This window comes from Amblyomma americanum, chromosome 1 (genome assembly GCF_052857255.1).
Source record: "Amblyomma americanum isolate KBUSLIRL-KWMA chromosome 1, ASM5285725v1, whole genome shotgun sequence".
Taxonomy (NCBI): Eukaryota; Metazoa; Arthropoda; class Arachnida; order Ixodida; family Ixodidae; genus Amblyomma; species Amblyomma americanum.
Window position 1 is genome coordinate 335,221,961 of NC_135497.1, and position 24,143 is coordinate 335,246,103.

At 49.7% G+C, this 24,143-nt stretch overlaps 1 protein-coding gene across 1 annotated transcript; it reads left to right on the forward strand.

Moving 5' to 3' along the window:
* The first annotated feature begins 8,534 nt into the window (after positions 1-8,534).
* Positions 8,535-22,094, forward strand: LOC144121130 (protein argonaute-4-like). Its single transcript, XM_077654105.1, has 5 exons — positions 8,535-8,541; positions 9,836-9,972; positions 14,266-16,002; positions 20,538-20,765; positions 21,713-22,094. Exons 1-5 carry the CDS (start codon positions 8,535-8,537, stop codon positions 22,025-22,027), a joined length of 2,424 nt encoding a protein of 807 aa, XP_077510231.1. The 3' UTR covers positions 22,028-22,094.
* Positions 22,095-24,143: the final 2,049 nt, after the last annotated feature.

Below are 24,143 nucleotides of genomic sequence, written 5' to 3' on the forward strand. Positions count from 1 at the left end.
CATGATTATTAACAGTGAGTGATACCGGAAAAATCTGACACGGAAAAAAAAGGGGGGGGGGAATAAAGAAGAAGACCCTAGCGCCAGTTTGGTCTAAAGACCAGAACAAGACGTTCATTGTTAACAGAAATGAATGGGCATGACCACTGCCGGAGAAACTCTTCCTCTCCCAAGAAAAAGAGTTCCTCTGACAAGAAACTGATCAGCTCCCTTCTAAGACGGCCAAGTATTGGCCACACAGCTCGGCGTCGAAAGCCACCAGCGACCGCGGTGCATCGATTGCGCCATAAACTAAAAAGACCTGCAAAAATTAACAGGCGAGCAAAACGGCCGCTGGGGAAGCGGCCGCGGGAGACAAAGCTCGAAATGCCCTGCCCACGGAATCCCGCATGAACGGCGCGCCAAAAGACACGTGCTACCATGCAGGTGACTGTAGCATGGCGATTAGATTCCGGAAGCGGGCAATTCGGACAGGTACTGGAGCGTAAAACGTCCCACCGCTCCAGCCGATCACAAGTAGGCAGCACTACCCAACCAAGTTTCCACACAAAGTCACGTAGATGGTCTGGGAGAGGCGTCGATGTTATGCGCGCCCATTGAACGCGGCGCATCGGTGAGCGGCGAGCCGCCGGCACAACAGGCAACAACAGCGAGCCCATAATATTCACGACACGGTCTGTAAGGATGTTGACGTCAGGTGCTACTGCGCTTGCATGCCTGAAAAAGGCCACTGCCGTAGTATATATAGCGGTAGGCTTCTCTGATTGAGGACCATGATTAACTGGGGCCGAGGGATCCAACAAGCGCAAGGAAGGGCCCAAAAAGTACCGCGCCAGGGTTCGCGCCGGAGACGCGTCCCCCAGCAGGATACGCAACATGCACTTCAATGCTAACAGTGAGGACGTGATGGTCAACATTGGGAAGGCAAAACCACCTCTCTCACGTGGTTGTCCAAGAACAGCACGAGCCACAAGCTCGGTTCCGCCTGACCAAAAAAAAGAAAAAACTGTAGTCTGCACCCGCCTTATGACGCGCAGGGGTGGTTTAACAATGTGGCAAAGATACCAAAAGGCACCCAGCACGACCGACTGAACCAGGTAGCGCCTCTCAAGCAGAGGAAGGTCAAAGGTCTGTGCCCTCTGCACACGAGCTGTAATACCCTCTACGACCGAAGACCACATACCATCCCATACTCCAGCACAGTCGTAGGTCACTCCTAAAATGCGCATCTGCTCACACCACTGCAAAGGTATTGTACTCGTTATACGTCTCTGAGGTGACCATACAAAAAAGTAATGACTCTTGGAATAATTAAGAGCAGCCCCCGACAAGGAGGCGTACTCACGAAACACGTTTAAAACTTCGAGCAGGCTGCGTTCATCAGCTAAGTATAGCGTGATGTCATCTGCATAAGCAGTGACGCGTACACTCTCACTGCCTGGCAATGCCAGACCGCTAATGAGAGAATGGTGATTGACTGCCAAAAGGAAAGGCTCTAATGCTAAGACAAACAAAAGAGGGGAGAGCGGACAACCTTGACGGACGCCGCGACCAACATCAAATGCGGTACTTTCCCAGCCATCGAGGAACAGAGTGCTTGAAATATCTCTGTACATCTCTTTAATAAGTAGCACTAAAGAAGGTGGGAAACCGAAAGCATCCAGTGTACCGTAAATATACTCATGCTCTAGAAAGTCGAATGCCTTCTCTTGATCTAGAGAAACAAGAAGACCCTGTGCGCGCCGCCGTATAGTATACTCTAGGATATCTCTCGTTACAGAAGATAAACTATGTATTTCACGGCCCGGAATGGAGCAAACCTGGTGGCAGGAAATGAGGGACGGGAGAAGAGCCCGTAAACTGCGGACGAGTAATTTTGCTAATACTTTAGAATCTGTATTTAGTAAGGTGATAGGGCGCCAATCTGCCGGACATGTCGAGAAAGAAGACTTTTTAGGGATCAGAACGATGCGGCCTCTTTTAAATGAATTAGGAAGGACATTCCGAGTGAAACAGATTTTTATCACTTCCGTGAAAATGGGGCCTACTATATGCCAGAATTGTAAATAGAACTCCACAGGAAGACCATCCGGCCCAGGCGTTGAGCCTCGTTTCATGGAATCTAACGCCTCCTTGATTTCGTCTGTTGTTGGCGGAGCCATAAGGCCATCATGAAGTTCATCCGCAACCTGCGGCAAGCCTGCAAAAAAAGGGTGTGCGGAAACGTCATCGCGATGAACCAAAAAGTGCGACTGAGCAATATCCCTGAAATGGACGAAAAACGCACTGAAATTCCTGCCAACTGGCTGGGCCACAGCACCGACGGAAGAGGTATAAGCAGGGGCACCTTGAGCGCACAACAGCTCCTGGCGTGCAAACCGAAGCACCTCTGGATGAGAAGTTGGATTGCGCCGACAACGCCATGCGGCCGCTGTCAGAGAGGACGATCGTAAAAGACGCTGGAGACGCTCTGAAAGTTCCTCTTTCCATGCACACATAAGCGCCGATGGCGACGGGGTGCGCTGAGCTATACGGAGCTTCGCCGTCATAACACGAACCTCAGCTGAGACGCGAGCTCTAAGGGCTCGACCAGAAGCGGCGCAATGGTGACGCCACTGCTCCTTCAGACGATCCCAGTCACCAGGCACGGCCCCAACAACCGAAAACCGCAAGGCCCGCGTTAGTCCTTCTCTCGTGCTGGCATCGTGAAGGATGCGTACATCCAAACGCCATGGTCTGAAAGGAGACACTGCAGCCGCCGGAACCCTGAGCGACAGAAGAAAGGGGCGATGGTCTGATATGTGTACTGGTGAGGATGGCAGCGTTATTACATTAGCAGCACCCACTGTCCTCGAAAGGCCCGTCGGTACGTACGCCCTGTCTAGCCTGCTTGACGACAATCCGCGACGCCAAGTCCACACAAAGACGCCGCCATGCAGGAGCTCATAAGCATCTGTTAACAGAAACTGGTTGACTAGGCGGCGCAACTCGCGCGCATTCCAGCTTGGTCTGCCTCTGCCAGGGCCCTGCACATCAGCGACCGTATCGAGCACGCAGTTGAAATCGCCCAACATCACAACGTTTCGTCCTCCAAGAAAATACACATCAAGATTTTTATAAAATGAGTTTACCAAATTAGAATGCGCAGGTGCGTAGATGCAAAGAAGTCTCAGACGAAGTGAGTTAAACGTGCAGTCGAACGCCAGCACGCGTCCAAGCGCATCGTAGGTAACATGATGGTCTCGCAGAAGTATTCGGTTCAGAACAAGAACGCCAACTCCGCTAGAACGCGTGCTAGCGTACGAAAAGAAAGCATCAATACCAAACCTACGCTTAAATTCCAACACGTCACTGAGGCGAAAAAAATTAGTTTCTTGCAGGCAGAGGATATCGCAGCCCGATGAACGAGCGAAAGCGACCACCTCGGTCTGCTTCATAACATTGCGAAACCCTTGCACGTTAAGCGTGATGATGTTAAGTGTAGCCATTTTGGTAATGAAAAAAGCCAAAAAACAACGAGTTGTGATGTCTAAGCAATACAATGCGCGCTACGAACGGCGCCAAACCATCTCACTTTTTTTGTAGAGTCGGACCAGAGGAGGCACGAGGCCTCCTTGCCCGACCAGAAGAGTTGTCCGAGTCCGTAGTTGACGTATGTGGACGCTTTATGCTGGAGCTCAAAGCGACCATCTCAACATCCGAAGAGAGAGTACTAGAAGTGCTGGCGCTAATCCTCGACGCAGAAGAGGACGGCGACTGCACAGATTCCACGTCAGGAGATGGCCTTGGCTCCTGCCCAGGCGAAATATTTGTGCCGACACTAAACTGCGATGACGAAGGAGATGACGACGGCGGCTCGGCTCCTGCCCAGGCACGATGATAGTCTCGTCGATGACGAGGTTGACTGAAGAAGCTGAGGACGACAAGCTGCTCTCGTCACCATCGGCCTCAGATACGCTGGCGTTGTCGCTCAAAACCGCAACGCTGGCTGCAGGCTGCCGCGCAGGCTGCGAGAGCGGCCTGTCCCCAGCATCAGAGACCTGCAGGGGCGCAATGGGCTCGGCCTCCGTAGCGGCAGGTACACTTGGAGAGACTGAGGCTGACATAGCAGGCACATTTAATGCCGGCTTGCGAGGTGCATCACTGGACGCATCAGCCGTAGGCACCGCTTCCTCCACCGATACATTCAGAGACGCCGAGGAACCACTCACAAAGCCGTTGGTGTCGGAAACGCCGCGTTCCTTGATGGCTTCATCGGCTGCCTGTGCAGCCGGTGGAGGTGCAGGTCGGGCCGCAGCCTCAGAGTACGAGGGCTTGATCGCGCATGCCACGGTAGCGTGTGGATCACCACAACGTCGACACGGCAGCACACAACCTTGGCCTTGGTGCCCAAAGACGCCGCAGCGGGCGCAGAACGGAGCCGTACACTGTGCTCTGAAGTGTGATGTCGACCCACAACGTCGACAAACACGCTGCATGCCTTTGTAATCGCATGTCACGCGGTGGCCAGCGACCTTGATGTAGTTAGGCACGGGCGACTCGGGCTTCATTTCCATTCGGACATACCACGTCCCGGTGGTGACAGTGGGACGCGACCCCATGATGCCGCGACTTATGTGCAGCACCTTGCCATAAGGAGAAAGAGCCTTGGCAAGGGCATCACTTGGTACTCGGGCGGGCAGAAAAAGAACAGTCACCTGAGTCACCTGGGGGCTCAGGGGAACGATGGGGACGCGTTCGTTGCCGATGATGAGGCAAGACGCATCAACGATGGCAGCCATGGCGGCTTCACTCTTTACGGTAACTTGGTAGTTGCGTCCACCGAAGTGCTGGACACAGTAAACTTCTTCCAAACGAACTACGGAGGCTGTCGCGTCGACGACATCCTCCGGACTAGCCCCCTCAGGGACGACGACATCAAAGGCAAGGGCCTTTGTAGGTGGCTGGCTCACCATGTTGAGGCGCCCGCCAGCCGAAGGGCACCGGAACAAAAGATCACTCTTGGTGGTCGAACACCGGCCACCGACGCAAGCCGGCGGCCGGAACGCACGCAGGAACACAGCAGGCCGAGCACGATCTGACGGTCTGAGCGCCAATCTAAGCCAAAAGGCCGAGAAGCGATTGTGTATATAGTTTGTACATATTACTTCTCCCCCTATCCTCTCTTCCTGTCCCCTCACCTCTTTCATTTCATTTCTTCATTCTGCCTGCTGTCCTTTATTTCCGCTGCCCCAGCTCAGGTGCTTCAGTATCGATGGCAGATGCCGGGGCTAGCAAAAAACTTTTCCTTCCTTTTTACTATTATTTTTAATAAAACCACTACCACCACCACCCTCTGAGCAAAGTAGCTTCTAGGAATAATTGGGTTTCGAAGCGGAGTCACCCTCCACTTGTTGTCTTCGACTTCCTCAGCGCGCGTGTTCGAGACGCGCCGGGACCTTGCGTTCCCATAAGGAGCAGTGGTAAAGCGTTATCATACAATTCCCTTTGGTTCCATACAGTCTTTTTTTCTTTATGCTTTCATGGAGGCAGAAGCGCCGGCACGCGCATGACGTCTCCAAGCGTAGCCAATGACGGCGGAACACGTGCAGCTCGTGGCGTCGCATATGAGCCAATCGCAGAGCGGAAAAGGCCTCTATAAAAGAGAAACAGCGCAGCCATTTTGCCTTTCTCTAGGGGCTCGACAGGCAGTCAAGACGTCCGTTCCGTTGATTGCCAATTGTGTTTGTGGCCCCGCTATCTAAATGGGGAAAGGAAAGCGCAAAGACATGAAGAAAAACGACTCAGCTGCTGGACCTCCAGGTGCGTAGCGAATTTCCTTCCGGTTCTGTGGCCTCCGCCGCTGTCTCGTTTGGGTGCTCGATCCCTTTGTTCATCTGGCGTCACATAGTGGTCGCTTTAGGCCTAACCTCGTGGGCTACGATGATTGTGTTCTAAAGCATATTTTTGCGAGAAGCCTGAACGAAATGCACGAGCTTCGTTACCCGTTTGTTTTCGCTATTATGCACCATCGTTTTTACGTGAGCGTGAGTGACCGTGACTTGAGAGAAAAAAAGAACCTGGTTCGGTTGAGCCGAAGCGACCTCGGCAGCCTTCTAATCGCGTTAAGGTGGGTTCACGTGCAAGCAAATGAGCGAGCAGAGCGATAGAGCGGCGCGTTGCATCGAAGAATTTGCACATTTATTGAACCTCTTTCCTCTGGCCGTTAGATGCGCCGCGACCGCTCGAAACGGCTTTGTGCGCCGCGGCGGCACAAATTGCTAGCGTTTCCGCTCCTATGTGAAGTGGCCTTTGGACTGCGTACGACTTCGCGTCTCCGTTCCTCGTGGTTCGTACAGTGTCGCCATATGCAACGCCAGTATTGGGCTCGATGCCCTCAGGCTGTGACAATAGCCTTGCTTTGTTCGAACAAAGCCCGCACGCTTAGTGAAATCGCGAAGCCTTCAGCTTGCTCAAGCTCCAACCTGCGTTGTGGACAATGCACTCTTTAGATATCATTAATATTAGGCTATTTTGTTATGACAACCAACGTTTTGCATTGATGCTGCAGTCTCGGGAATACTTGATGTTGCGGTAGCATTGCTATACGGTAGAATGTATGCGGAATGAAGAAAATTACCAAATTCCAGGCATGCTACGAACGTCAGTGCTAACAGGTTATGTGAAATACCTAACTGAAGCGCATAACCCAATACAAAGGATCGCGTCGCTTCGCTTCACGTCATCTTTTGTTTTTAATTTTTTCTGAGAGGACCCATAAAAGGGGTTCCAGCCGAGCCGCGCATTTGTGACCGGCGGCGCGTTCCTGCCGTGAATGCCTTGCCGAACGTTCGCCTTGCGCACGCGCACTGTTCGTCTCGACGCTCCTCGAGCACGCGCTGCTGCACGCGTCGCCCGTGCGCCTGTGTGTTCCGTCCATGCTGCTGACCTGACACGGGACGGGTGCTGTGGAACGCTCTTCAGCTTGGTCAGTGCCTTGATCCACGGCACGTTTCCGACCGCTGCTGTCTCGTTTTAGCCCGTTCTTCTTGGTGCACAGCAACCTCTCTGCAGCTCCGCACCCCAGTCCCCTCAGCGCATTTACGATTCCTTTATGGTTTATTTGGGTTTAACGTCCCAAAGAGACTTAGGCTATGAGGGACGCTGTGGTGAAGGGCTCCGCAAATTTCGACCACCTGGGGTTTCTTTAACATGCGCTGACATCGCACAGAACACGGGCCTCATGAATTTCGCCTCCATCGAAATTCGACCGCCGCGGCCACCGAACCCGCGTCTTTCGGGTATCGTGTTTCTGTTCATTACTCTGTTACCGTCGCATTTTTGGCTTGGGCTATCCGCATTACCCGTCACAGTGGCTCAGTGATTAGGGTGCTCGGCTACTGTTCCGGAGTACCCGGGTTCGAACCCGACCACGGCGGCCGCGTTTCGATGGAGGCGAAATGCAGAGGCGCTCGAGTGTTGTGCGATGTCAGTGCAGGTTAAATATCTCCTGGTGGTCAAAACATTTTCGGAGACCCCACTACGGCACCTCTTTCTTCCTTTCTTTTTTCACTCGCTCCTTCTATCCCTTCCCTTCCGGCGTGGTACAGGTGTCCACCGAGATATGCAAGACGGTTACTGCGTTATTTTCTTTCCTCAAAAGCCAATTTTCAAAAAATACCTCTCCCCGGATTGTGGTCGCTATTTCTCGCGACTGCGTGTTTTTTTTTGTTGTTTTTTTTTTGGGGGGGGGCTGCCGGGTGAAGTCAAGGCGGCTTAACAGCTTGACGAGTTTGACCTTGAACCGAGGAGAAACCATGTGAGAGCTATGACGTCACTTAGCCGCCACCGTCGCGTTCATTGTGATCATTGGCATTGTCGTTCACGATGTTGCGGACTCCGTCGATTTTGAAGAAAGGAAGGGAATTGGGGAAGCGCGTTTCCTACAGCGAGCATGTGCTGACATTCTCCGTGACAGCAAGCGTTATCCGCGGCAAGGAACGTGCATTCTTTACGCCCGATATATAAATGAAAAAAATTGAAGGCAGATTCGACGGACGGTAATTCGAAAGTTCAGCCCAGGTCTCCGCAAGCCGCCAGCTACCGCTTGGCAGGTGTCGTGTTACGTTGCTAGCCCCCCTCCGGCATCGTCCCGTAGCAGCCGCCTTCCGGCTGTCCATTCCTCTCGCCGTGTCAGGTGGCGCTTCGCTCTGCTACTTCGTGCCAACACGTCACCTGTCACACTCCGTAACACGTCATCTGTCAGGTAGCATGTTACAACGACTACGATGCGGAACGCAGGGACGGGCGAGCTGCGCCCTAAACGGAATGAAACTGAAGAAGTCACTGCAGTTGAATACGAAGCGAAAAGTTTCACCACGTTTGGTAAAGCATTCATCGCATATGCCGGAGAATAACCTTGGGCGACCGTCAGCCCAACCACGTTAGCCGTGTATGACCGTACGTGGTACAGTTATGGCGTCGCTCTTGACCCTTTACCCATGACCTTTAGTTCACCTCTGCTCTTTGACATTGGTTGATACTACGTCTAAGCCATGTCGTGTGTGTATATAATATAGAACGGCCGTGAATGCAGGCGCTGCCATGGACGAGCCTGAGGCACTTTGCAAGCGTCCTTCCTTTTCGCTGAATTCCAGGGTTAGCCAAGTTGTTTTTTTTGTTGTTTTAGAAAATTGTTTTCATTCTCACGTATACAGCTAGACGAAAAGCGTGCGCGTGTGTCTCAAGTATATTGAACGCGCGGCGGGGTTTGTCGTTTGCCGCTTCTTCGTTGCGGTGGGGGGAGGGCTGATCACTTTTGTGTGAAAATTAAGACCCTGCGCGACAGCTATTGCCTCGCACTAAGTTCTTCAGTGCAAGGGCTATACGACGCTGTTTGGGGGAGCTGCATGTTTAGTCGCGTTTAGTCACGGAGCATGCCATTATCGGCTTACACAGCTGTCTGAGTTGGGACGGCTGTTCCGACCTGTTCTCTCGACCACAGTATACTGAGTTTTCGGTCACTGACCATGTCAACTATGTTAACTGCAGTCAGCTGACCACTTTCACATGGTCAGTAAACCGAAGATTCATTCTGCTGACCTGACCAGACGGCATTCCATCAAACCATCGACTAAGTACTGTATACCAGATGTTTTTTCCCGTTGAGCAGACAAGGGAAGGGGACGAAAGGGGCTCGTTAAGAAATACATGACGCAAGCCAACAGTGACCGAACCAAGGAGCATAGGGAAATTTAAAAAAAAATATTTTGTGGTGTTCATCAGTGGGGGCTTAATATGGCAATGACTTTTTAAATAGTCTCTTTGCGACCTTAAACCCTCATAAAAAGCGAAACTTTTTAAAGATAATTCATTAAAAAGCAGAAGAAAAACAACCACATGCCGCCGGTGGGATCCGAAACCCACGACCTTTGAATTTCGCGTCCGGTGCTCTACCAACGGAGCTCCGGCGACGCCTGTCCAGTCTTCTGCTTTCGGCAGTGTATATATGCGTGTCGTAACGATCGATATGATCGCAAGCGCAGCCGATATATAGAGCCGGCGTTAAATTGGCATTTTCGGCTCGCAGCAGTGCCTTCGGCCAGCGGTGGCAACCAAGCCACACCTCCTGCTCCGTCGCCCGCCGGTCCCTCGTGGGTTTCGTTCGCGCAAGCACTCCAGCAGGGCGCCGCGGCCAGCCCGCAGCCGCGCGCCGTCAGCGGCGGCCCGACCACGGCCGCGGATCCCAGCGCTCACCCCACCGCTCAGCCCAGCGCCTCCCGTCCCAGCTACGGGGCCGCCGCCGCCGCGGGTTCCGCCAAGGTAGCTTCCATCAGCCCCCGGCCTGCATCCGCAGCAGCCGCCGTGAGTGGCACTCAGCCGGCAGCAGCTGCCCTACCACCGTCGCCACCAAGAACGCCGCCCGTCGCGGTGACACAGCAGACCCCCGCAGCTGGCGACCAGGCCACTTCAGGCGACGATGTCAGGATCAAGGTGCGTACTGTTTTCCGAAAAGGGCTTCATCTTGAGCCATGCCATGTAGTTCGTTTAACCTCGTTATAAGGAAGCTGAAAGTTCGTTCACGGCTGTTGCTTCGTTATATGCACTGTTGAAGGAGCTCCCGAGGGGAATCGTAATTCCTTCGTTATATTCATTATTTCGTTATAAACAATGCTGTGCATCTCGTTATGCCAGCGGTCCAAATACATTTGAACCTCTTTACAACGAAGTTGAAGGTTTCCGGCGGTTACTTCGTTATAGCTGTAGCTTTGTTATAGCCCCTGATGGCCGAGCTTCCACGTGCAATCATAATTTCTTCGTTATATAAGTTGTTTCGTATTAAACCGCTTCGTTACAAAGAGGTTCAGCTGTTAGCTTCAAGGCAAGAGGAAACCTCACCTCTCCAAAACATCGACTTAAGTGGACGGTACGAGAACCGAACTCCGGTATAATACAACTGAAGAAAGAAGCGGCATGTGCCTCTCGATAGAGGCCCTCCAGCCAATGGCGTCGACTGGTTCCCATGACGTCATGGTTACTCAATCCTCTTGGACCTGTGTGACATCTCAGGGAGTGGCATATGAAAGGATATGAACCACCGCTTGATCAGATTGACAGCGGCGCCCGGAGAATCGGCCGACGCCGTAGGCTGCAAGGCGTCCTTTGAAGTGCATCCGTCGCTTCTTTCTGGAGTTCCAGCCGACTACAGGGCTTAGTTTTTACTGCTGAAAAGTGCTGTGGGTAGCAAGCATCGTGGTAGTGCATGACGTATAGGGCGCTCTGGAAGTGAAACGTAAGATTTAGCTGCTGACAATGCCTAGATCGAGAACAACGTTTCGGAACCGCTACGGGTTCCTTGGTCAACAATGAGGAGGACAAGGCGAGTGGCTGAAATTTAAAACCGAAGTTTTTGACGTAAAGACCGTACTTAAATGAGTGGTTCGAATCAGACCGGGCAGCTGCAATACATTTCGATGGAGGCGAAGCGCTAAGGCACCCCTGTGCTTTGCGATGCCAGTGTACAATAAAGATCCCCAGGTGATTGAAATTATTCCGGAGCCCTCCACTACAGCACCTCTTTCTTCCTTTCCTCTTTCATCCTTTCCTTTTTCACTCCCTCCGTTTTCCCTTCCCTTATAGGGTGTTTCATGTGTCTGCCAATATGTGAGAAAGATACAGCGCCATTTCCTTTCCCCAAAAATCAATTTTCAATTTTCACAGTTTCTTCTGTGAGGTTCAGGGCCTTAGTCTCACCTGGATAAAGGGTGGCTCAAGCAATTGGTGCGTCGTCAGGTTTAGCCTTGGAGTTAACTACTTATACGCCGGCGGCCGAGTGTTTTGTTGCCAGCGTATGAAATATTGTTTTTAAAGTGAAAGCTTTACTGGCCACAGGTTGAGCAATTTTGCATGATTCCTGGAGAGGACGTGGAGCAGTAATGACACATGGCATTTCTCTCTTTCGCTCTCTACCCACTACTGTGCATGCCCCACTAGTAGCACTGAGCCACAGGTGTTCCACCTGCCTTTCCTCAAAATCCAACTTTCAATTTTGTTTTCTCTTTCCTCTTTCCCTCCCTCCTTTATCACTTCCTTCTTGGGGTGGTTCGGGTGTCCACTGAGATATGTGAGATGGTAACTGTGCGATTTCCTTTCCTCAAAAACCAAAGAAAACAAGTTAGTGGAAGGACTTGGTAGAGTTCATTGGAGTTCACAATTTTGCAATGACCATTCATTTTCACGAAAGGAAAAGCGCACAACCAGGAAAGGCGCACAACCGGCTCTGCGGGACAGTGGAGAGCTCAATCTCGCTTCCCCTTTGTATATCCTGGATTAGCTGGGCTAATCCAACCCGCCGCGGTGGCTCAGTGGTTAGGGCGCTCTGCTACTGATCTGGAGTTCCCGGGTTCGAACCCGACCGCGGCAGCTGCGTTTTTATGGAAACAAAACACTAAGGCGCCCATGTGCTGTGCGATGTCAGTGCAGGTTAAAGATGCTCAGGTGGTCGAAATTATTCCGGTGCCCTCCACTACGGAACCTCTTTCTTCCTTTGTTCTTTCACTCCCTCTATCCCTTCTTTTATGGCGCGGTTCAGGTGTGCAGGGATATATGAGACAGATGGTGCATCATTTCCTTATCCCAAAAAGCAATTATTATTATTATTCCTATTATTATTATTATTGGGCTAATCGACATTAACTTTTCTGGCGGGAGGGGGGGGGGGCGGAAGGAAATGGTGCAGTGCCCCCAACCGCCCCCGTAAGGGAAGGGACAAGGGTGGGGGGAGTGAAAGAAGAAACGAAGTAGTGCCGTAGTGGAGGGCTGAGGAATAATTTCGACCTCCTGGGGATCTTTAACGTGCACTGACATCGAACAGCACACGGGCGCCTTTCGCCTCAATCAAAACGCAGCCGCCGCGGTCGGGTTCAAACCTGCGAACACCGGGTCAGCAGCCGAGCGCACTAAGCACTGAGCCACCGCAGTGAGTGCAGTGTCTTTTTTATTCACGCGTTAAATGCGCTTTTTCTCCAAGCGAAATGTGTCACTGTCGAGCCCAAACTTCCACTCTGACAAATTGATGTTTCCTTGGGCTGTAGCTGTTGATTCTCATAAATTACGCGTCTGCACATTGTCAATTCATAGAAAGATTCCCGTATGTTGCTCATCTTTCACTGTTAATGAGCGGCTGGTGCGTCTTTCCGACCTCCACGAATGCCGAAATTTCCACTGTAGTTCCTTGTGCCGAGCTTCGGTGCCGGGCGCCGGTTTGTTTCATCATGAATAATTAAATTTTTCCAATTTTTTTCACCCCAATTGGGACCATTTCTGTGGGCCACCTTGGACATGTGACGTCACCAGCTGCATGCCCGTCGATATTTGCTCGGAGATTGGTCAAGAAGAAAAAAAATAAGACCTTTGTTTTTGGCCATTTCACACAAACAGTGGTCTGTCGCTTACAGTCTCCAGTTTAGTCAGTCAACGCACCGAGAGGTTCTGTGACAGTATGCATGACGACAAGCCTCGATCTCGGCGTCATACTTGGGGAGAAACCGAGTTTTGGTTTCGGCGTTCTTTGTTTTTCCTGTTTTAAAGAGCTTCTACTCAGGATTCTGAAAAACGGGTTTTGAGGCACAGAGAAGGGACTCTTAAGAAATGTGATGCGAATGGGAACACAATACCACGTCTAAACATATTCAAAATAGCCCACATTTTCCCTTTGAGTGGTTCAGAAACCTTGCAAGAAATGCTTCTACAGCTGTGGCACCATCATGGCCTTGGTTCACTGTATAAATAATTTAAGGCAGAAAACGAACAAGTAATTACTGTCTCGCTTTTGATGAACACTGCGACTACGCAGTGCGGTTCCTTGATTTTGCAATCGTCCCGATCGTCCCTGTCATATCCGCTCAAAATAGCACAAGGCTCTGAAATATAATCCGAGGAAAGTACAGGGTCGGTTAAAAGTTCTCAGGCCAAAGGGTCTGCTTTTGAGCTGTATTATCAGGCAGACATGACACCACCAGACTCAGAATATCCGTAGAAAGCGGAAGAGGTATCGTTCTGTGCTCTGGGAACCTTGATAGCTTTATTCGCGTCTTAAATGCCATGATATACCGATGAAACAAGCAAGCCCTCTGGCCCCGAAACTTTTGACTAACCGGGTACAGAACCCAATATTCAGAACCCACAATCCCGAGCGAAGGTTGGCGAGCTCTTTCCAGTGACTTTTTCACGCCCGCGCATTTCTCCGCCTCGCGCTCCTGCGTATTTTTGTTCAGATGTGTCAGTCGGTTAGATTAAGAAGTAAGGCAGCTGCTATGGCCGCTGCCAGTAATAAGCGTCGCTTCGGCGGTTCAGGAAGCCCCCCTGACCCCATTCTACAGGGGGGGGGGGGAAATCCCGAACGCATAGGCAGCCGGCGGTGGGGCCGAGTGGGTAGGGCTGGCTGAACAGAACCGACCTGTGAGCATGAAAAGAGTGATGAAAAGATATAAAAAGGCTCGAAGACGCTGAAATTTAAATTTTGACTGCACATAACGTCGCTTGCACAAAACATTTTAAACATTGTCACTGGAGGATATTCTTGTTCAAGCGCTGTCCTTTAAAGGGCTCGCTATAATGCACGGGGTGCAGGAGGCTTTTTCCATTAAGACCCACCGGAACCGGTCCTGCGCTGTAGTGTAAATCGAAGACCATTCGGCCAAACTTATGTGACGCTCAACACACGAAACAGTGCGTCCATACTTAATTGTTCATGCTCTGCTCTAATTACCTCCAAACACGGCGCAGGAGCTCGAGAGAACCCTACCCTCTCACTTCCCACGGCGGCCTGCCCACGGCCAGCTGGGCCGGACCATACAACTTCTTGCCAACCACTTCAGCATCGAGATACCGACTGGCAGCGTCTACCACTACGACGTCGACATCTCCTCGGAAACTGCCAAGGAGACCAAGGTTCCTGAGCAGAAAAAGTACCGATGCCTCAGTACAAAGATCAACAGGATTGCCATCGAGCTCCTAGTAAAGAAGTACCGGCAAGACCTGGCCAACTGCATCCCTGCTTTCGATGGCCGCAAGAACCTGTACACACGCCGCCAGCTCAACTTCCGCGAGCGGACATTCACAGTCGACCTCGAGGAAGACCAAAGATCCGAGAAGTTTATAATCAAGATCCAGTACGCGGCCACAGTGAATCTGGACGCCCTGCATGGCGTCTTCCAAAAGCGCGTACAAACTGTGCCCCAGGAAGTCCTCCAGGCCATAGACATCGTCTTGAGGCACAGGCCCTCGATAAACCTTGCACCAGTTGGACGCTCGTTTTTCAGACCGCCGGGACCCAACGAGCACAATGACCTCGGAGGAGGCCGGGAGGTGTGGTTTGGCTACTACACGAGTGTTCGACCCGCCCAATGGAAGCCCATGCTTAACGTCGACATGTCAGCAACCACATTCTACGAGTCGCTTCCACTGGTCGACTTCATGTGCAGGTTCTTAAGCGACAGCCGTCGTGTGTTGACGCCCGCAGACTTCCGGTCATTGCGCGACAACCAGTACGTGCGCCTGAATAGGGAGCTCAAGGGACTCCGTGTCAAAGTGACGCACCTTCCGTACCCGCGCAAGTACAAAGTGGTCAAGATCACGAGGGAACCTGCGAAGGAAATCTATTTTGAATCAGAAGGTAGTCAGATCTCCGTCGCCGACTACTTCCAGAGCCGCTACAGGCGCTTGTCGTACCCGAACTTCCCTTGCGTGCAGAGTGGCAGCCCGACGCATCCGGTCTACATTCCTCTGGAGGTGTGCGAGCTGGCCGAAGGCCAGCACTGTCGGAAGAAGCTCGACGAGAGTCAGACCGCCGAGATGATCAAGCACACGGCCAAGCCGCCAGCCAAGCGCTTCCAGAAGATTCGTCAGTCCGTGCGCGACATGGTCAGCAGCTCGGACAAGTACCTGCGAGAGTTCGGCGTCAAGATCAACACTGAGCCCACTCAGGTTGTGGGCAGAGTGCTCGACCCGCCATCTCTGGTATTTGAGAACAACACCATGTGCAAGCCGCGCGACGGTACGTGGGATCTCCGAGGGCAGCGCTTCTACAAGGCGATGTCCATGACAAAGTGGATTGTTCTCAACGTGAGCCGCTCCGCGCACAAGGATTCCCTGGAAAACTTCATCAGGATGCTGATCCGCATCGGCCAAGAACTGGGCATGCGCATTGCGCAGCCGCTTGCGGTCATCACGTTCGACACAAACCGCCAGCCCATGCGGACCGTTCTCACGGAGCAGCGCAAGCAGTACCCGCAGTTGGAGATGGTTGTGGCAGTGATAACAAAAGCCACGAACTACGCTGAGATCAAGCAGGTGGCAGAGACTGAGCTCTCTCTGCGCACACAATGCATCTTGGACAACAACGTGGTCCAAAAGTGCAACGCAGCGCTCATCCAAAACTTGTGCCAGAAGATGAACGCCAAGATGGGCGGTATCAACAATGGTCTCCTGATGCAGGAGAAGCCGAAGCTGTTTCATACGCCCGTGATCGTCATTGGAGCAGACGTGTCGCACCCATCGCCTGGAGACAAGGTGAGGCCATCCATCGCCGCGTGCGTCGGAAGCCTAGACACTGTACCGTCCAAGTTTCACGCCACCATTCGGGTACAGATTGAAGACTCCGAGGCTAAGGCGCGTGTGGAAATCATTAGAGACCTGAAGGACATGATCAAAGAATTGCTACTGGCTTTCCACCGCGCCACCAGGCACAAGCCCAAGCGGATCGTCTTCTACAGGGACGGAGTGAGCGAGGGGCAGTTCTTGGAAGTCCGTAACTATGAGGTAAGTAACTGCGCCTACTACTATACTGTGCCCACTAAACGCTCATCTTGTTAAGACAGTTTTTCCCGCATTCAATGTCACTAGTGTCATTGGATAACCTTTGTCTTTGGAGAAGCCGACTAGCTGTGCATATACGTAACGACACCGAATTGATCTCCACAGGGATATAATTTCAGGACATCCAGGATATTCATTTCTGGAGACGTCTTGTCGGCGTTAGTTGACCTCAGCTTGATCGTTTCTCTGCAAAAGGTGGTAAACATCCAAGACTGAGGCCTCTGGCGCGGTTTTGTACGTATCCGCTCCGCCTCTCATCCTTCTTACACACGGGCGATTATAACTGCTGTGCAGTTGACCGTCCGTTGAGCTGAACGACAGTTCGAGGTGTTATACCCGTGCCACACGGTCAAGTTTTAGGTCATTAATTACTTAGTAAATCAATTTTTAACGCAATTGGCGCGGTGCCACACACTTGTATTTAATGACATTAGACAGACTAACTGGCGTTTGCGACCTTCTGAGTTCGCCACACCTCATTCGCTCGAGATCTGTATACTCTTTTCGCCATTCCGCATGCGGAAAGACATGCAACTTTTTGTGTGAAGTCACTACCCAGAGTATAATCGTTTATTCATAAACAACACTATTTTTAATAGGAATTCATATGTACTGTTATCCTGTGAGCTGACACACGAGTTCTACTTTTACACACTTGTCAAGCAAGAACAGTGGCGTTTTCTACAAAATAATTTTTATATTATATTTGAAGGGCATTGCTGTTATACTTTCTCATTAACACTGTTTATATTCAGGGCTTTTTTTACTGCCTTGAAGGCGGTATCGTCACCGTGACTAGTTAAATTATTTATTTATTTATATACAGATACCTTATAGGCCTCTGGAGAGGCATTGTGTAAGGGGGCGATACAGAAGTTAGTGAGAAATAGGCCAGAAATCCAAACATCATATTAAAAGTACAGCAAAACACACAAAAAACGGTGAGTTCAGATAAGATATCGCAATTCATTAACAGGGATAAAAGTAAAAAAACCACTTTGCTTCATGAAACAAAATCAGGAGAAATGCACGAAGATTTATACAAAAGCCAAATAAAACATATCAGGCATAAATGAACAAAGCTGCGCATCACGAAACCGAAGAGGCAATAGTCTCAAGCTGCTGAAAACGAAGTTGTACGAATCCTGAGTATTTAAATGACGTGCTAACCGTTATCAACGAAATGTTTGGGTAGATGTTCGCGAAAGGGGTCTTGATTAGCCTGCAGGGCGGTGCAGTCCGGAAGATCGTTCCAGAGACGAATGGCACGCGGGAGTGACGAGAAGTTGAAATCATGTGTGTTGCCATAAATTCGGCATAGCTGCAGTTACAAGTAGGAGGGACGTTGTAGATGTGCTGGCGGTGAATCAGTGGCATGGACGTATTTGTGAAAGATAGATAAAAGGGCAGTCTCGCGACGAATTTGCAAAGGATGCATGGAGCGAAAGTTTGATCTTCAGTTGGGTTGCACTGGACTGATAACTGTAATTTTGCCAAAATGAGACGACAAGCCCGATTCTGGACAGCTTCCAACTTTTCTATTAGATATTTCTGATAAGGTGACCAGATGGATGAAGTGTACTCTAGCTGCGGTGCTACAAAAGTAATATAGGCTTGTTTACGCATGTCAGGGGTAGTGCATAGCAGGTTACGGCGAAAGAAAACTAGTGACCGGGAAGCATTAGCGAAAGTGGTGGATGTGTGTTCAGCCCGAGTAAAGTTTGGTGAAATATGGACGCCTAGATGCTTATACTGCGTATTCCGAGCCAATGTATCGTTATTATTGCGGTATGGAAAATTCGAAGTTGCGCATTTTCGGCTAAAAGTAATTATATTACACCTAGAAATGTTTAGTCATTAGACACGTTTTACACCAGTCGTTTATGCAATCGAGGTGACTTTGAAGTTCAAGGTGGCCATTAGTAAATTTTATTGGTCAATGAATAATGCAGACGTCAGCAAATATGTGTATCTAAGATGAGATTGTTGCTGGCAGGTTATTAATGTAAATTATTAATACTAATGGACAGAGGAGGCTTCTAGCGCCGCGCCCGATGTAACATCGCAAACAGGAAATTAATACTTGTTAACAACGGTGTACTGCTGGCAATTACAAAGAAAACTACGGACCCATGACAGAGTTAAAGAATGTAATTTAAGCGCACAAAGCTTAGATATTTGTCGGCAATGTTCTACCCGATAAAATTCTTTGGCAAAGTCCAAAAAGGTGGAAGTGGGCAGTTTTCGTGCGAGTGTTTGTTGCCACTTTTGAAAACCGGTACAACCTTTCCTATTTTTCAACCGGTGGAAACCTCACCTGTAGATATTGACTGCTTAAAGATATGAAGGAAGATGATTTTGGAGACAGAAATGGCATGTCTTTAGTATTTTGAATTGATTTAATCAACACCAGAAAAAGAGGGTACTAGGTTATTTATCAGGTGTACTAAGCCATCAAGTGTAATGTCAACCGGCGCCATGTACGGGTAACCAAAATCAGGTACATACGAGACGTTAGGATTATCTTCTTGGGTGAAAATATATGCGAAAAACGAGTTAAATGCTTTAGGACATTCAGCATCGAAGTAGGGGGTGCTGTCAATATCATGTATTGATATATCATTGCTGACACTGTTCGGACGTATTGTTTTGAAGGACTTGCTTTTATTGTTCCTAAGTAGCGCAGGAAGGGCTTTTTGAAAAAAAAAATTTTTCGTCACAAAGGCCAGAACAACAGAGGTTTAGGTAGGTTTTATATTTACCCGGCGCGCAGGGCGAACATTCGTGCTTTGTATTTTTGTACAACCGTTTTTTTTCTTATTTCTCATGCATTGATGCTTTCTTGTAAAGCAAGTGTTAGGTTTATGATTTGATAGCGTGATAAGCCGGACATGTTTGGCTACTATTTCGGCGAGCTTGCCTCTAAATTGAACCCGCGGTTATATTCTACTGACTTATATTGAAAAGAGGGTGTCAGAATATTATCAGAAAACATTTGAATTTCGTCATTTATTGGATTGTAATCTCCTCTGTTTAGTTGCGAATCAGTAATGTCAATAAATCTGCCAATAAATAATAATGTCGTTAAATCTGGACGTGTAGCGCCAGCTCCGAAAAAAATGGCATAGGCAAACTTAAGGCTACAAACATCTAGAAAGTGCGCGTGTGGCACGGGTAATAAAAGGCAGCGCCACCTGCTGTTGAGATCTCAGCGCAGTGGAGATACGCAGTTGGACCAGTCTACTGACCCGCTGCATCGGCCGAGTCGGCGGCATTTCCGGCTGCCACATCTTGCTATCTTGGCTAATATAAGTACAACTACAACTTCCATTATAGTCGGATACAACTCAAGAACCCAGCAACTCAAGAACCCTGAATGGACTCTCTTGCAGCCAATGGCATAGACCAATTCTCATGAGCCTGCTTGGGTAACCACGTGGCGAATGCTAGATGAAAGGGGTTAGTCTCCCCCCTCACAGGGAAGACTATTGTCACTGCCACGGCGCACACCGCATTGTCAGCCTTGAGGGCTCGTGATGATAAGCCGAAGCCATTGGCTGGAAGGGGGTCCTTTTACGGAGAAAATCGGCTTCATTCTTGAGTGTATCCGACTATATTCGGATTAGTGTAGCCAGAAAAAAAAAAGGCCGCGAAGTGGCACCAGTAAAACAACGGCTGAGCGGTGAAGCCGGACGTTCCTGTACTGAATTTTTTTTGGCTCTGTGTGGTTGTTCACTACAGGTATACTGAAACGCCAAGCTTGCACAGAAATTTTTGTTGAGTGAAGTCAACTAGGTGGTCAATGCGCAGAGTTATGTGCAAACCGATCACGTGATCCGGAATGTGGACCGCGTGAACTCAATTTAGAGGAGTATGCCGAGTAACTGCAGCCGACTGTTATTCATTTAAGCGTCAGTTGGAAAAGCTGCACTTCCGTTGAACTGAACGGTAGCTGAAACGGCTCGTTTAACCAGAGTACAACCGATAATAGCATTGCTTAAAAAAACGGTGATCTTCGCCGTACACTCTTTGTGAAACGACAATTGTATAAGATACGACAGCATAGTTCGTGAACATCCAAATTGTTTGGTTTACATTCTGAACTAGGTAGATATCGTGATGATTCGAATGGCCTTTCAGCCTTGACCGACAGTTTTTGTTTCCGCTCTAAAATCTCGCAGGTGAGCGCCATCCGGCTGGCGTGCAAGGAACTGTCTCCCAACGAGACCTACGAGCCAGCAATTACTTTCATCGTGGTCCAGAAGCGGCATCACACGAGGTTCATGCCCGCCAACGACCGCGACGGCGTGGGCAAGTGTCGAAACGTCCCACCAGGCACGACCGTAGACTCGGTGGTCACGCACCCGCTGGACTTCGACTTCTTCCTCTGCAGCCACTTCGGCATCCAGGTAGGCGTCCTCTTCTCCGCTCTTGTTGCGATTGTCAGCGGGAAGAAATGGTCTGCGGTGTTTTCGTTTATGAATTTGCGGAGGAAATAGTCCGGGCGCCGGCATCGCCAAAGTCGTGTCGCGTCGTTAATGCGCTACAAATTCCAGGAGCGCCTGCGGTGTAGGCCTTCCACATCTTGAGGAAACGGAAGCATGGTTTTCGAGATCACCTACGCGCGAAACTGTGACGGAAGGTTTCCGCTTTACATTGAGTCCATCAGGAGCGCTGTGTGTGACTGTGACGTCATCGTTCACCTTTGGGGAAGCGGTATCGGAAGTTGCGCATGGGGGGCCTCTATGGCCAGTGCTCAGTGATGCTGTCATGTGGATATGGTCATTGGTTTTTATTCTCGAGGTGGCGTCTACTGAGACATGATTGCAGAAGGTTGGGTGAAAAGAGAAGCGCTTGATGTTTAGCTCGTACGTAAAAGATGGAAGCGGCTTTTAAGTCTCAAAAAACGGTCAAAAATTGATTTTTGTTTAAATAGTCGTGTCGGATTGTATGCCTCGGTGTTTATGCTGTCCCGAAGTCGGGACACCGACATAGATGACGATGACCGACCAATGCGCTGATGACAGCCAGCCAGGAAATAATAGTTATTCACTGTATTTATTGGCGCGAGGGCATCTAAGGCCAGATAAAGCCAGAAACATGTTGTGCATGCGGCATTAGAAGCAGGGCAAGTGCATGGGTTGCTCATGGGCACTGCCGGTTTTTGTATATTGCGTTTAAACACTGTCCTTCCCACGTAATGGCGCATTTAAACCGCAAACACCACGCCACACCACATCGCACCACAAGCAGGACCACACCGCACCACCACATACCTCGACACGATGCGACACAACATGACACGGCCCTTGGAATTCTCGCATGTGAATGAGTGTACTCCTCGGCGCACCCGCAGGGCACCAGCCGGCCGGCCCACTACTATGTCGTGTGGGATGACTCCAAGTTCAGCGCGGACGACCTGCAGAAGCTCAGCTTCTACCTGTGCCACACATACTCCCGATGTGCAAGGAGCGTGAGCATCCCGGCCCCTGTGTACTACGCGCACCTGGCCGCCTTCCGTGCAAAACACCACATCGCCAGCAAGCTGGAGACGTCCGGCGCGGTCAGCCAGTCGTCTGAGGGCGGCGGTGACACAGTGTTGACCACTGCCCAATACGTGGAGGCCGTCAAGGTGCTGCAGGAACTGCAGGCCTCCATGTACTTCGTGTAATGGAGGAGGTTCTCCGCTGCCCCTGCATTCCGGTTACGGTGAGCCTGGAGGCGCACCACTGACGTCGTACCCAACAGTTCTGGAGAAAAGCAATCTGGAACGGGAAAACGTTTAAAGGCATTTGCAGGGAGGGTGTTATATAGGGTATAGGGAGGGTATTATGAGCGCAGTGTTCCTCATATATTGTAAAATTCTACTACAACAATCAATATATCCCCAACCTACCGCCTGCAGGCTTGCATTTTTTTTTGCTATTAACGTTTTTGCTACAGTCCAAAGTGTTCTTCATTGGTTTTCTATTACAGTCATAACTGCTCGATGCGAGCAATGGAAACAGTATAAAAGGAAGATTTTTCCAGATATCGGAAGAATGGGCCTTGAATATTTCAATACCAGAATCTTACACTTTCCCAAATTTCAATTTTTTTTGTCGAAGAATGTTGGACATGTGCGCAAGACGTAGAGGACAAGATATACGTGACACACAGTGGACATCTTCTCCCGGCCCTCTTGGCGTTGCACTGTCGTGTGTTCAAGGCGCAGGTGAAGTGGTATGCATGGGATGGACGATAAAGATCACCGCTTTACGAATGCCGTATAGCAACATTTTTTAATGCGTTTTGTTGTAGTGAGAGACGACTTAACTGTTAAGTGCTGCTCCGCCCACATTAGGGCCGCTGCATCGAATTCCTCCACGAGGAAAAAATTAATCGGTTATAAATTCGTTTTGTGTTACCTAAACTAGAAGTTTACCACCAGACGAAATTTAAAACGAGAAAATTTTGATCCAAATTCTATGATCGGAACTTAAAGTGTTTCAGTTTGGTTCATTGTAAGCTACACATCACAGATGCGCAACTGAATAGGAACATGAACACAAAGCGCTTGCCTTGTGTTGTGTGCCTTTCACGTGTTTAATTGCGCTTAGTTCAGCTGTGCATCTTCTATGAGCGCACAACCAAAATTTTCCGTTAAATATATATGCGCCTAATATGCTTTTTTTTGTCATCCTAATAAAATGTTATTGACCACTGTCCGGCGATATTTTCTCTTTTTCTCGCTGCCTGCGCCCCGACTTGCTATACTCATATATGCTGTATGTATTGCAGGCAGAGAAGAACCTGTACTGAATTTAACCGGCTTTCTGCACCTTGAGAGCATTTCATAGCTGCACAAAAATGCGATCTAACTTTAAAATCCGCAGCCTTCGCGACGTTCAACTGCATAGCCGTCAGCTAGTTGTCAAGCCCCGCGGGTGTCCCTTTGCGATAGATAGAGCGAGAAGCCCTTTAATTTAAACAAGAGATTTTAGCTCGCATGCTACACTCTAAACACAAACAAACGCCTATATGGGAGTAAGAAAGAGAGTAAGCTGCCTCCTAGCGGATAGGACAGCTTACTTCCCTTTCTTACTCCCTTTTTACTCCTTTCTGTTTAGAGCATACTCTACATGGGGAAGAGTATTGTGGCGAAAATATCGTAAGGCGAGAAGCGCGGAAAATATCTTTATAGCAGTAAAAGAATAAAAAAAACAATTAATATAATCTAAGCATAAATGGGCAGTCAATTTGCGCTGAGGTACATGGACAAGTAATGCTACAAGATATTAAATGGTGATGCGCAGTATGTCATACAAAGGGGCTATCAGTGTTCACTGCATGAATAGTGGATAGTGGTGAGACTTCAATTCATAGCGGTGAGTTGTTTTCTATTTGCCTATATAGGCGACATTGGCCTTTTCGAGCGGATGCATGGATCTCGGAGTTCGTTCTGTGAGATCGCTGTATATGCCATTTGTCACTGTTTTTCAGCATTCTCTATAGATACCAGTGTGATGAACATAGAGATCAAAAATCTTTCTTTGTGATCGGAAACAATCGCAAAAAATCGGAGACTATGAAATAACGGATTTATTTTCTTGGAAGAGATGTATGATCAGTATCTTTCAGTTGTAGCTCCGCAAGCCTGGTATGAGCAACTACTAATCGGTGGTTTTCGTTGTTAGAGGCTCGGGCTGGCTTTGATTCAAATTCGACGGAACAATTTCCAGGTTAGCGTAAGTCAGCCAAGCCGCCACTAATTGCACCTTTTGTTTTCTTGCAGGCTCGCAAGGCGA